The 15,045-nt window shown below is 38.4% G+C and overlaps 1 protein-coding gene across 1 annotated transcript in view; it reads right to left on the minus strand.

The window, feature by feature from the left end:
- Nucleotides 1–4,086: 4,086 nt before the first annotated feature.
- The window catches only part of mdga1 (MAM domain containing glycosylphosphatidylinositol anchor 1), an 85,396-nt gene continuing 74,437 nt past the window's right edge, over nt 4,087–15,045 (minus strand). The window contains exons 9-13 of the mRNA XM_015016921.1: nt 11,861–12,041; nt 11,717–11,740; nt 9,165–9,317; nt 8,002–8,163; nt 4,087–4,334 (exon numbers count right to left, since the gene is read on the minus strand). Coding sequence (XP_014872407.1) covers nt 4,144–4,334; nt 8,002–8,163; nt 9,165–9,317; nt 11,717–11,740; nt 11,861–12,041 — 711 coding nt within the window. The 3' untranslated portion in view covers nt 4,087–4,143. The remainder of the gene's footprint in view (nt 4,335–8,001; nt 8,164–9,164; nt 9,318–11,716; nt 11,741–11,860; nt 12,042–15,045) is intronic.

Genomic DNA, 15,045 nt, shown 5'->3' on the forward strand with positions numbered 1-15,045 from the left:
TCGTTTATTTACTTCGCATCATCATTTTAAAAACCTGCTTGTTATCCTGCATGTGAGGCATCTAAATAATAAAGTAGAACTGACATTTAAAGTGAGGCTAAAGATAAAATGAATATCATTTGAAAAACAAAAAACACACCAGATTTGAGGTGAACGTCCCTACCATAGTGAAATAACTTTCCTCATTACAATAAAGCAGCATTTATGAAGCCCTATGAACATATTGACTTGGTGGCAGAGGCAGAATGTTGATGTTCAGTTTATTTAAATAGCACTAATTCACAACAAATGTTGCCTTGAGACACTTTACTAAAAAATAATAATAATAATTTAAATTCAATCGCACATCTATTGCACTTGAAGTCACCAAACAGTACAGTAAGCTCAATTAATTTTTCAAAGTAGTTCAAAAAGTTTCTATCTAAAGAGACAGCAGATTTCATCAAATCATTGACTTGTTGCAACGATATAATTTTCTTTGTTTTTAAAAGATAAAATTATGTAAAGAATTTTCATTTCAAAAAAGGCACAAATATAATCTGACATTTCTTAAAAGTAGTTGTGCTGCCATCTGGTAACCCTGGCAACTGAGTATGGGGAGGAAAAAGCTTGTTGCTTTTTGTGGCACCAGCATGTAATTTAAACACCTTAAATGCCTCCACCTGAAAAGCAGGCTGACAGTTTATTATTTCTGTGAGACCATGTTGAAGAAAACACATACTAAGAATTGGTTGGAATCCCCAGGTAAAAAAACACAAAAAAAAAACTACTTCAGCTAAAAGGCTTTCAAACAAATGCAAGGAATGTCTGAGCTCTCCATTACGGGTTGGAAAGTGCAAGAAGAAAAGTGTATTGCACTGTATTCAATGGCCTCACTACAATACAGAGAGAGAAGAGGTTATCTTATGGTTGTCTTGACAGATCTCCTTTCAGAGTTGGTAATAACGCTTGAGAATTGCAAATGTAATAATTTTTTATTTTTGTTTAAACACTTTATTTTATTTTTTAAATTTCAGAAGTAAACACATTATTGGGAGGAACATCTGTTATGTTAGGAGACACAGCAGGGGTCTTCAAATCCTAACCTGAAGGCCGAGTGTCCTGCAACTTTCAGATGTATCCCCAGTTCAACACCCTTTATAAGCAGCCAGTCAAGTCATCCAGAGTCCTGCTAATGACCTCATTATTTAACTCAGGTGTGTTGGAGCAGAGACACATTTATAAGTTGCGGGTCACCAAGACGACGAAGCATCTGAGGCCCCTGGAAACTCCTGGGATACGATTTGTTGGGATTTATCCTGTGAATGTAAGGTGGAGTTCTGGGGATTAGACCTGCATAAAATAAATAAATAAAATAAATAATAATAATAATAATAATAATAAATGACATAGTTTAGGAAAAAAACATATATAACAACATATGTATGAGTTCACATAAGAAATGCAGAGATTTGTAGATGGAAGGTATAAAGCATATGCTACACCCACTGATTCAGAAAATTGTTGACCTTTATAAAACATATTGTTGCAAAAGCATCATAAATACTGAGGAAATGACTTCAGCCCACATTAACAAAACACCGCACGTGAACAGCATGTGAAATCATTACAACAAAACTAGCAGGGATCCTTAACTCATATAGAGCTATCAAATGATCCACAGACTGATCCCAATGTAATGATTACTGAAATGTAAGTTGTGTGTGAAGTTCATTTAAGTACATGGTGAACAATTGAAGGGCAGTCAGCACAAGAGTTGAAAACGTTTGTTTTTAGATTTATTGTGTTATCAGCCCTGAGACAGGACAGTATGAAGAAAATTGACCCATCTGGTTCCCCACAGAAAAAGAGGAAACAAATGAAAAACAAAATCGGAAAGAGATTGCACAAAGGCTGTCAATGCTGTTTCCTGGGTAGCATTCTTGGCTGTGGTAGACACACCTTATCACAAACATACGCACAAAATGAGTAAGCAAAGATGGGAAAATGAGTGTGATGAGGGGATGCATGGCGTCAATCGGAAAGCTGGACTGAGTCATCGAGTTTGTTTTGCCACGTGCCTACAGGGAAAAAAAAATGACGACAAGCAGCCAGAGAGCCAAAGATGCTCAGTGATGCGTCAACAGACAGCACTAAAACACAGGCTTTCTTTCTGCCATGTCTTCCCAGTGCACTTTCCTCAACATTGACTGAATGTGACCAATTCATTTGAACTTTGAGTGTCCTATAAACCTGAAAAATACAAAGAGACAACTAAGTAAAGTCTACAAAACAACGCTTTTTTTTTTTTATCTGTGTAGTATTACACGTCAATTAGGTGCTAAGAGTTCTACCTTACATTTTAGCTCTGACATCTGTGGTTATAAAAACCTTTGAGCGCCAGCTGATGAATCATCTGAAAGACATCACAGGCCCCATGCTGGACCCCCTGCAGTTTGCTGACTGAGCCAGCAGGTCGGCAGAGGATGCAGTCAATTTGGGTCAGCGCTTCACCCAGTGCCTCCTCGACCATCCAAGGACATACGCCAGGATTTTCTTTTTGTAGACTTCAGGTCTTCCTTCAACACTATCAACCCAGACATCTCCCACCAGAAGCTCATCCAGCTCACTGTACCAGCCTCCACATGCCAGTGGATCACCAACTTCCTCGCTGATCAGCTGGAAGGTCATTTCTCCAGCTCAGGAAGCATCAACACCAATTTTACTCCCCTTGTATTCAAATGCCGGCAAACCCAGCTGTTCATTATCAGGACACAGACTGTATCAGGACACTGTCATTGTCCTGCATGCACACATGAGGTGGATCGGTTGGTTCACTGGTGCAGACAGACCCACCTGGAGCTAAACCCACTAAAGACAGTGGCGATGACAGTGGACTTCAGGAGAACCCCCCCTACGCTGCTTCCTCTCAACATCCTTAATGTGACATCTGTGAATAACTTCCAGTCCCTAGAATCCACACTTAGATTTCCCAGCAGAGTACATGTCCTACGGCAACGTAAAGAGTTCATCTTTCCACATGAGCTGCTGTTCATTTTCTACACTGCCAGCATACAGTCTGTCATGTGTTCATCCATCTCTGTGCGGTTGGGCTCATCCACGTAACAGGACAGACTCAAACTGTAGCAAACAATTAGGTCTGCAGAGAAGATCATCAGGACAGACCCTTCCTCTAACCATGACCTGTACAGGTCTAGGACCAGCAAAACATGTCTGTCGTTCCAACACATCCTTGTCACCTGTTATTTAGTCTTTTACTTTCAGGTTGGCTTCCATCAATGCTTCTCTCTGAAGGTATTTAAGCCTAATGGCGAACAGTAGCTATTAGGGTTACCAAACCTTTTCCTCAGCTTCAACAAACAATTTTATTGATGTCTGTTAATGAGCAAAATGACACCAATATGAGATGACTTCTTAATAAAGAACATATTTCATTGGGTGTCCTATTGCTGTGAGGTAGCAACCTTTCCAGAAGTAAATATGAGGCTGTAAGTCTTTATTCACTGATTTTCCTTTGCAGACTTAAAGTTGCTGCAGAAAATACATTGTAAAAAAAAAAAAAAAAGTATACAATTTTATTCAAGGCAAACTTTCAGGTCCAACTGTTTGTGGGATTCTGTGAACCATGTACATATAACTCCCCTGTTAATTTCTGGCTGTATCAGAGGTCTTTCTTCTGGGGAAGACATAGTGGAGAAGAAATGGCTGCACTAAAAGAAATGTCAAAAAGATGAGAGAGAGATGACAAGTAAAAAGGAGTTGTAATGTATTTATTTTTTCTTCTGCCTCCGTTGAGTGAGCCAAAGCGACAGTGGTGGGCCATGATAAAAATCAAGGCGCAAACACTGGGGGCCGAATTGCCTTTAGAGGCTGGATTCTTCAAAAGTCACGTTAACAGTAGAGAGGACACTGCATGTTTTTCCCTTACCAGATGACTGGGTCATACCTGCAGGTCACGTTCTGAATTTCACGCAACACATCTCAATTGCTGAGTGTGATGAGGCAGGGCAGACGGGGAGGGGCCCTACTGTCATTCAAACAAACACACGGGTTCCCGTCTCAGAACTGCTGAGGTTTTTCTCTAGATATCGGTTTTATATTTGAAATCCTATCGAAAGATTTACGTGTGCAGGTTCTTCACTGCTATATTATTGACTTTGCTGTTCCCTGTGTTGGAGAGAAGACCGGTGATAGAGGTTTTACCTGGAAGGGTCCGCTGGGGCTGATGTCAAAGTAGGCTTTACTCCAGTCTGGGCCCTGATGACCTGATTTTGTCCACACCACTGAATCCACAGGTGCAATACTTCTCACCCTCAGAAGAACATTGAGCATCCCTGTGAAAAAGTTACACATCGATGTCAAAAGGTGAATCTGTAACTGTCATTTTCTCACTATGACAAAAGATTTATTTTTCCAGAAAATTCAGGAACAAAACAGTAAACAAAGGAATAGGTCAAGTTAAAATCTTTTGTCACTAAAGACATGCAGAAAAGGAGGCACCTAAAAGCAAGCCTTTATGACATTTAGGTGAGACGTTTAATCTGCGAGACTTTCTGACGTTGAGATTTCTCCTAAAAAGTGTGAAATGGCAACACACCAAAAAGGCCTACTTTGACACAGCTGTAAAGCACGGCAGAGAACATGGGAGAAGAATAGGAAAGGCAGTCGTTGAACGTGTTAATTAACCTTTCTCTTTTAATATATTTACAGTATACACACTTGGCTCTCGTGTGATGTGTTAGTGTAAGGAAAGAAACACTGTGTGAGCTATGAGAAGGGGCCCTAATAGGCTCGCTCCCTCTTGTCTCTATCTCACTCAGCCCTCTAGAATGTGAGAGAATCATTCATCTTCTTAACGACCACCAGCCAGCCCCTAATTGGAACATTAACCAACCACCAGTCTTCTAAACAAATACACAAGCAGGGGGCATCCGTGCACTACATGTGGCATTAATGGGTGTGCAGACAGAAGTAGTATCTATATGTCTGCACATCAGCAATCCCTTCTGTATTAAATGTGTGCTGCGTTTACATGGTAGCATTATTCAAACCTTGATTGAGATAAAACCTCTTCAGAAGGCTGAAAAACGGCAAAAAAAAGTACCTGTGCAAAGAAACTCCTCAAGTACTAAACGAGTTGGGCGGTAATAATATAAATAGAAATACATTGATATCTATATTTATATAGATTGATTATTATTTTGTTTTCAGACATGGGTATTTTTGTTTTGAGTGTGATGAAGAAATATTAACTCAAAGGAAGCTGTATTCAGAAGTGAAGTTTGAATCAGCATTAAGGCTGGAAACACTGTTTTCATCACTAAGCAACCACAGAAATGATGCGTATCAGAAATGTCTTCCCCAGATAAATATTACTTGAAATAGAAAGGGATCTTGGAGAATGAGTAAATTGAACAAAGGAAAAGCAAATATTTTGAAAAAAAAAAACAAAACAAAACAAAAAAAAACAGAAGAAAAGAAATAAAATGATTATAAATAATAGAGGAAATCACAGATGAGGTGACTAAGTGCTGTTAAAAATAATATGCTATCTATTTTCATAAACACACACACACGCACACAGTCTTTCAGCCTACAACCACATATTAAAGCCTCATATTGTTCCTTTTTTTGTTCAGCTATTCTCTTTTGCCACCGACACACACACACACACACACACACACACACACACACACACACACGCCTACTCCTGCAGGTCCACATAAACTGCACAGGATAAAGAAGACTCTGATAGGCAGCCTATTGATTGGTCAAAGGCATGGCAAAGTGTGGTGATAAAAGTGTCAGAGGAACAGCTCTATCAGACCTACTTATCCACACTGTCGTCAGAGGAGAACGTACAAGAGAGCCACAGCCTCACAAACTGACATGCATGAACTAATGCTTTTTAACTCAAATGGGTTATTTCATTTGGATGACTGAAATAAAGCCTTTATTCCCTGCAACATCCTGCTAACCCTTCGTTATCACTCCATTTTTTGCAGTCATTTATTGTCAGAACCAAAAGTAAAATCTAAAAAGGTGAAACTAAGTGAGATTTGGATGTCACTTACATGGAAGTACTGTATGCATAAAGTGCTAAAAGTTTTATCCAAACAAAAAAAAATTACATTTGGAAACTTTAGTCTTTAAAACATTCCAGTGAATGTATTTACGCACGACTTGCTGCTCTCAACAACAGTTCTAAACACTTATCCAATGACCAACAAAAACTAATTAAATGTAGTTTATTGTTGCTGACAGTGATCCCAAAGAGGAGCAGAGAAACATTACCTGAGGTATGTGTATAAGATTTGGTCCAACTCTTTCACTACTTATACCTAACAGTGAGAATAAGGCCGTCTTCCCTTTTTATGTTGTAGCATATTTTTTTTTGCTACATTTTTTATTTTTTTTTTATTTTATTTTTTTTATCCTGCCCCAGAGACATTTAATCAGTACTGCCTTTTTCAACAACATTTAAGTCTCAAGCATAAAGGCATAAGACGGGGGCGGAGCCTTTATTGTCCAAAAAGCCATTTGAGTCTTTGAATTTGTCCAGATCCACAAAATACAAACAGCCTAACGACAGGAAACGACAGCTTGTCAAGAATTAAGGAGAGCTGCTGTGTGATATTAGTTTATGTAATGGTTAAACAGTTGCAGTTTCATTTTGAAGTCTAAAACTTAAAACAATAAGTTTTAAAAACATATTTTTAAGTTTTTTAACTTTTAAATTGGCCTGCTGGTCCTCATTTTTCTTTGTAAGAACCTTAACATATAAAAGAGTAAAACAATGTAATGAGAAATTTTTTATGTAATAAGGTTGAATAGACAAGAAAATTGAAGAATTACAAGATTTTATCTATTTTTCATCTGCATTTTGTCAGTCAAAAAGTCAAAATAGTTTGAAAAAATACATGCTTGTGGTTGTAATGTGCTGTAGATCGACAATGGTGGGAGTTCTTAGTTTTGATGAATTTAATGAGGATAACTGAAGTTCAGATATTTTTTTTTTTTTACTTTTTTCTGGCTGCTTGATTGACAGGTATAACTTTCTCATCATGCCTACATTTTAACACATTGATCCATTCATATATCACTTTGCGATACACACTGCTGTGTTAGCTGTTGGACTGTCAACATCAGTCAAAATACAGGCTACTTTTTTCTACAGGGATCTTGAAAACCTCAGTCATCAGCTTGACTTTAAACTCATCTTTGTACTCAAATATACTTGAAATATTTAAAATGACATTCGCTAAACAGCTAAAGTTTGACAAGAACCGGGTAATCAAGCAGAACAGTTGGAGCAGAAAATGTATAAAAAATTGGCTAAAAACTCTGAGAACAGAAGAGTAAAATGAAACCACAATGAAATAGGTAATGTAAAAAAGTGGAGCAAATTCCTCCACAAGATGAGAGCATGATGATCATGACCTTATAGTGTTGTTTAAGTGTGGTTACAGTGTTGTTGCTGTTTGTGTTCATGCATACATTATTTAAGAGCAGTGAATTGAAGCCAGTGTTTTCATTTATTAGTGTTCTGGTCTGTGTACATGTGTGTGTGTGTGTGTGTGTGTGCAACTGTGTGTGCATTCTAGCGCCGTGACAGAACATATTATGATGAACAGCTCTGCCAGATGACTGATTGTATCTTGCCCCTTCCATAAATCACAAAGCCTCTGCCCCCTTTAGCCACCTCCAAATGCACACAAATGCAGACACACTGATGCACAAGCAAAAACGTGCAAACAGAACACTGATAACATCCTAGGGCACACCCTTTAACACCCACCCCGAATAATCTGTGTGTCCTGCAAACACACACACTCTGCGTTATTGTGTCACACAAGCTCCACACATAGGGGTCGAGCTCCAAATTCAGCCTTTGCCCGAAGATAGATGTGAATGTTTCTGCTAGTATATTCTTGTGCAATGTGCTTCTACGATTGCCTTTATATGATAAATGAAATTATGTGAATGTTTGTGAGCACTCACCAATATGTTTGCCCTTCATGTGATAATAGAAGGAGACGCAGTACGGGACTCGGCCGGAGCCCTTGGGACCCCTGACTGAAGACACATTAAAAAGTGGAGAGAGAAGACGAGCCTTGTCGCCTTGAGCACGCGGCCGTGATGCTTCGATGTACATGTAATACCCTGCAATCAGCCAGGAAACAAAAAGAATTAGAGCTGAGATTTGATTCTGAGCTGTCAAGGAGGAGTCATTAAAAGTCAAGACAGTGAATCAGTGTTTAAATAACAGGGTCACAGGCAATGATTTGCAATGTTTTTGCAATTGTTTGGAGATGAAATTAACACTGAAAATCCAATTTAATTAATAGCATTTCCTTCGTTCTCCAGCATGGTTCAACAATCAACAAGCAAAGATCATAGTTTCCTAAGCCTTATTTTTAGTCTGCCATGACAACAGAATTACATTAGCTTTCTTGTGCTTGCTTATTGTGGCATAATTATGTAAAACATATACTCTGCTGAAATGTTATATTTGCAAACTATTACATTTATACAAGCTGCTACAGCTTCATCTGATCATTCATTTATTCCTGTCAGCTCTGTTGTTTCATTGTTCTGTTTTTTTTTCATATTCCGTTTCTGCAGGGTGCACATTTTGATTCACATTAAATAATAATTTTGTTTAACTATCAACTGCTTTATGCCAGATAGTTTCTGCATTTTGGTGCTCCAGCAGAACATTGTATAACACTTTTATAGAGGACATACGCTTTGAAAATTATTTTAATTAATTAAGTTCATCTTTATGCAGATGCTGTCAGACAGACTGTGACAATCAAAACAGAGCCACTGTTGACACTGAATAATCTAGCAGTTGAAGACACAACTTTAACTTTTCAGCAAATACTTTTGAACCATTATTGTACACACATTTTTGTGCACCTTTGATGTGAATGTTGCATCAATATTGGCCAATGTATTCTTTTATTTTAAATATTTAATCATGACATGGCTCAATATCCACTCATGCACACATTTCAAATGATAAGGCTAACTAAAAGTATTTCTCCAAAGCCAAAACTCAGAATTCCTTCCATGCCCGAGTTTCTGCCTCTTCAACCACTGCTTCCATGTTTCTCTACAGAAACAAGGTCAGTTTTAAGACGACTTCCCCATTTCCTTACCCTCTTTTGTTCCACTGCGGTCAGTCTCTGGTCCAGTATTTGCAGATCGTTTGGGATTGTGCGTCAGATTATTCTGTCTTGTCCAATCAAAGTTATCGCTCCGGTCTTGAGAGAAGCCACAGATCCGGTCATCCTCAAACCCACACACCTGGTCTAAGATGTGTGAATACATGGATGAAAAGAAATGAGAGACAGAAGAAAAAGGGGGAAAAAAAACTTTTATTCATTTTATTCATAATATATTATATTGGCGATAGGACAAGCTGCAGGTGATGAAATGTCTTTGATCAAGTTTCCCAAAACATGCCAACAATAAATTTGTAAAAAATTACCTCCTCGAAATGCACTGCAGAGTCAACAAACTAGTAATTACTAACAAGATGATAGACACAGTGAGGAAGGCAAGTTAGATATTACGATTTGGCATCTTGCCCTCTTATGTCTGAGAAAAGGAGATCCCACTTTATGTACACCAACCTGAAAAATAAATGTAGATTTATTTTCCAAGTCAGTTCTTATTTTGTGCTGCACATTCAAGCCCCCCACCCCAATTTATATTACATGATTGAAACAGTAACTAACACTAACATGTACATTCAGGGAGTTTTTGATTGACAAAGAAGCATAAGTTAAAGACACATAAAAAAAATTCCCCAAGGTGGTTACACTTTCATAATGTAAAATATAATTGTACTCAAAGATATAGACTGGTGATGTGATCAGATTTAGTTTTACTGTATATTCTTCTGGGATCTTTGAAATTACTTTCTTGTCTTCAGATTTACTTGTTTCCTTTTGAGTTACAGTGCACGTCAGAAACAGCATATTTCATCACACCTAATGCTGATGTCTCTTGTTAAGCAAGATAAAGTGGATTTTCTCTATGGTGTTGTCACCTTCATTAGCCCATCTGGTGGGCTTTGCCATTATCAAAGACTCACTAGACAGAAGAGTGTGACAACAGCCGTCTAAAACCATCCAAGCTGACAGCATCCCGGAGACAAGCAGACATGCAATCTGATAAAGATGCTCGTGGTTCTCGCTCCCCATGAGGATGGCCCGCGCGCTCTCTTTTGTTTCAGGGAGCTAATCTATTACTATTCACACCCTTCTCCACTTCATGCACCGCTTTCAATTTACACCGTTGTTCCCGCAGTCTGTTCCAATCTGCTGTTGTTTTAATTGCTTCACCCTGGCAGAGCCAACTGCCACTCCTGGCAGGAAAATGCAGCGTGTCTCTTAATGAACAAAACACAGAAGACCCGACTGACTGAGAACGACGGGGATGAGATGCATGGAGACAGTGGAGTGTGTTTAATAAAACCAATAAATGCAGGGGAAAAGGAGGCTAAATTGTACAGTTTGATATAGCATGTTTCAACAGTATTGGTCCATAACCTGATAAAACTATGTCTTTTATAATTTAATTTTATATTATATTTAATTATCTTTTCACATTTTTAACTCCCTTTTGTCTGTAACACAAAGATATGCTTGCAAATCAGAGTGTTCCACTTTAGTAAGGCAGGTGTCATCTAACATTTATCTATGATATAGATTTGTACCACAGAGAGTGTTGCATATTAAGCATTTATTTCTCATAAATTTGGAGATTATTCTTAATAGCTAAAGGAAAACCCCAAATTCAGTTTTTCCAAAAATTACAATATGACATAAGACCATTTAAAATTTGTTTTTGATAAAGAAAAGTTATTGTTATTTTCTATAAATCCATCAATGTATAGTGGGTTGATGATGATCAGATAGAGGCTCTGCTAACGTGTTGCGCCCAGGTCAGTTTACTAGCGGCCTTCAGCTCAATTGTTGGCTCTGGCATTTGACAAAGCATCAAATACTGTGAAACCTTCTCACTGGGCATAAAGCAATGAGGATTCTGTGCCTTTCCACTGTTGCACAATGCATGTTCATATTTAAAAAAAGGGACTTTGGACTAGTAAGCAACAGCCAACTACTTTTCCTCCTCAGCATAGGTGAAAAGTTTCTAATTTAGTGTCTGGTGCAGAAGTGGCTTAACACAAATAATGTGATAGTTGAAGCTTATGTCTTTTGTCTGTGTGTTTCCTCTTTCAGCAGTCCATACACTTTGAATTTCCCCTGGCTTTTAAATGGGCTTTGCTTTCAATCATCATAAGTTTGTGGTTATGCCTGACAGTTGCTTATGCACACTTTTACATAACTTTTAACCTACCATTAATATGTGTGGACTTAGCACTCTGTAAAGCGCCAACTTCTTAGCAATGACCTTTTGTGGCTAACCTGCCCTATAGGAGGTGTCAATGACTCCCTATTGGAAAACTCTGAGTGGTTATGCTACCCAGTCTGGCTCTGTGACTGTTCCTCTTGCGAACTCAATGGCATACTAGTAGTGTTAAATCAAATTGAACCCAAATTCTTCTACAGTAGATTAACAGTGATGGGCAACAAAATTATAGCATAAGCATCCTTAGTTTGAGGAGTAAGGTCTGAAAAAGAGTATTCCTCACTTTAAAATGGAAAAGTGGAAAAAAGAAATAATATTTGTTTGGTCTTACCTGAAGATCGTGGATATGTGTAGGCTGTAAGAAAATTACATTTGCATTATTATCTAGATAAGCACATTTTTATCTGTGTTTTGAGCATATTCATAAACATCATAATTCTTTACTCAAAAACGAAGGATGTGAAAAGAGACTTACGTTCTGAGTACAAAATGATTCGGCTGACATAGTCCCCTGTGCTGTAGGTGGTGATGGGAGCCAGTCGAATCTCATAGGACAGGGGAATTCTCAGGTCTGTTATTATGTGGGACATCAGCACGCCTTTCTCTGGCTCCTTACCCTTCAGGTCTATTTGCTTTGACACCAGGTTCTGCTTGTTCTGTGCAGGTGAAATGCAAAACATTTTGCAAATATTAGAAGAGTAATGCCGCAGGAGTATGATGAATCCCGCTCTCACTGTATTTGGCACGGAAATTCATATATTCACCACTGCCAGTCATCATTCCTCATCCCTAAACTAAAAGTGGGCATAGGTAATGTTCACTCAAAACATAAGAAATATACCTGATGTGCTTTCTTACATTACTGAAACCAGACTATCAGTTGCCCAATTCTTCTTTGTATTATCACTATTTGTAAATGCCTTTATCAAAGTCTTAATTATCCACCAACACCACTGATGCAGCCATTTTAGTTAGTAAATGCGAGTACAAACTTACCACTTCTGGGCATTTTTCCGAACATCATACCACTGGGCTTAGATAGCCTTCAATTCCATAAAATTTTAAGTCTCCTTTTTTAAAAAATCCAAACCAAATCTGTCCTGCTTTACTAATTAAAAGCTTTGGAGGCCAGCGCATGCAATATTACTTTGCAGCTCTCTCTCTAAGCAATTTGTGGTCTAAAAAATACATGTTGGTCCAGTTTTAGAGCACTCAGCGAAATAAGTGATTTCCCATAATGATGACATGACAAGGACTCAATAGCCATTACTTGAGAAGCAGGAATCAAACACATTTCTGCAACTGTCTCTGTTCAGTTATTTTGCTTTTCAGCAAGCGTTGCAATGCACAACCAAATCACATCGCCTCCCACATAAACAACTGTAAATCAATTAAACCGGCCGTGGATCATACAAATGTAAAAGGATTATCATGTTAACCAAGTCCAGTTGTTGTCTCATTTTTTAAGTTTTTTTTTTTTTTTTTTTTCTGTCACCATCACATTTAATAAAGAGCTATGGCTATGTTATTCCACCCACGGACAGAAGGATCCATTAGCTGTGTATCTGCCTCTGATCCCAGCTACTTAAAGACCTGACAGTGAACTCAATCTAATGCATTAGGTCAGCCACTTCACCATAACAACTTGGTACACCCACAGCATGCCATTATCAGGTAACGCATGAAGAAGAGCTCTCTCTCTCTATGTGTGTGTGTGAGCAGATATTGTGTGTGTGATTTTGTGGTAATGGTAAATGTGCAGTGTACCAACTCTAAATGTTCAGCTAATGGAGCCTTGGGCGATTCTTCCAATTTGTTTGTAGCGCCGCCTTTATTTAGATTTGTATCACATTTGCTGAGTATGATGTCATGTATACCTGTCGATGTATTGTTTTTAACAAAAATAAAAGTTGGCTACTATCCTGCTCAATCTCTACACCACCATCACCCCCATGAGTGTTTTCTTTTACATTTTTGTGTATCTGTTCTTTTATCTCAGTTTTCCAAACCACCTAAACGTAAAGAGAGGAAAACTTTGGATTTTATCAGTTTTGTTATTAATAAATGAAAAGAAATCATGGATATCAATTTGTTTAGTAAAATATACAACCTAGCAGGGTTTTTTTTCTATCAAACCTATGTACTGCTTCCAGGTCTACATCAAAAACATTTCCAAAAGTCTTAACGATTCTGGATCCAATAACATTTCCTATAATCTTCCTACATGCAGCTCCGTACACCGTGACCTCCCTACTCAGGTTTCCTCTGGCAGTCAGTTTGAGGTCTTGTTGCTTCCATTGTATTCCCATAAACCAACACAAATTCAAACTTAGCCTGGCAGAGTTGATCATTTTTATTGACAAGACCACAGTGAGTCATGCCCTGGCTGCCAGGAATTTGGTTCTCTCACTCCAATTACTGTTTGAGCCTCCCATGGCAGCCACAGCCCAAAGCCCTCCAAGTGTGCACTTGGCAGCGAGCTTTGAATCAAATCCTTCTTTCCTAACCAGGCTCTGCGCCACTAGCTGTTCTGCCTGTTCATTCTCCTTTTCTCACTGCCATTCTGGCTAGGTCCAGGCCAGTTGATCCAACTTTTCACACTCTGTTCCCAGTCAGGAAGGATCTCCACCTCGACTTCCTGACACCAAACAAAGCAAATGAAACGGTGGGTTTTCAGATTAAACCTTTCATCCATTTAGTAACATACTATAAGATTCAGCATGTATAAGATTAGGTGACGCTTGAATGATGATTCAGTCAGCAAACTTGACCTGTGCCGCTCCTTCACATTTGATCGTAATCGCCTTTGACTGAGTATATAAAGCATGAACTAACAATCTGTGTGGACTATTTAAGCTATAAGACCTCTGCATCTGCCTTTGAGGTCAGAGATCTTCTCCTCACTTCCTGACATGGAGAAGACAGATTCAGAAAGGTAGAGATGCTCCTGTCCTTTCATGATCTGTTGAGTAGCATGGCCATGGGGTGAGGAGATCTGAGAAAAGATGCCAAACTCAAATTGCATTATATTCCCTAATAAAAAAGATTTTTAAACATTTACTTGTTAGTTGTAGGATAAAAAAATATCTATATAATTAGGCAATACGTAGCTGTATGGTTGATGGAAAGATACAATTAAACTTTAAAATGGCACTACTCACTACACAGTGCACTAGAGAGTGAAGCTGTGGCCAATTTAAACAGAGCTTGAGCTTTATGTAATATTCTCCCTCCCTCTTCACCTGTGCTTATTTCCCCTTTTATCTGCACCTGTGTTTTATCTGTTAATTACCCTGCCACTTTTTAGGTGCATTACTTTTCCATGGTAACTTCCTGATCATCTATCTTGTCTTGCTTGTGCAATGGGTTATTTTTTTTTTTCCCTTAAGATTTTTTGCTATAATTCAGCTGAGGTTCACACATTTCTAAATCTGCTTACTATTTGTGTTTGGCTCTGACCTTACAACCAGTGACAAACTTGACCCATATATCACTTTTCTGAACAGCTGAAATGAATGCAATGTAATAACTGACAAGGTTTCAAGTGACTGTTCTCAAGGTTTCTGGTGAGTGTCTTCATTGGCATCCAGAGAAAACTACATAGGCCACGAACAGATACAGACAAACTGACATGGGGAGGGAGAGAAGAAAAACGTTTCT

The sequence above is a fragment of the Poecilia latipinna genome, unplaced genomic scaffold (genome assembly GCF_001443285.1).
Source record: "Poecilia latipinna isolate Pla-1442-1.1 unplaced genomic scaffold, P_latipinna-1.0 Scaffold2079, whole genome shotgun sequence".
NCBI lineage: Eukaryota > Metazoa > Chordata > Actinopteri > Cyprinodontiformes > Poeciliidae > Poecilia > Poecilia latipinna.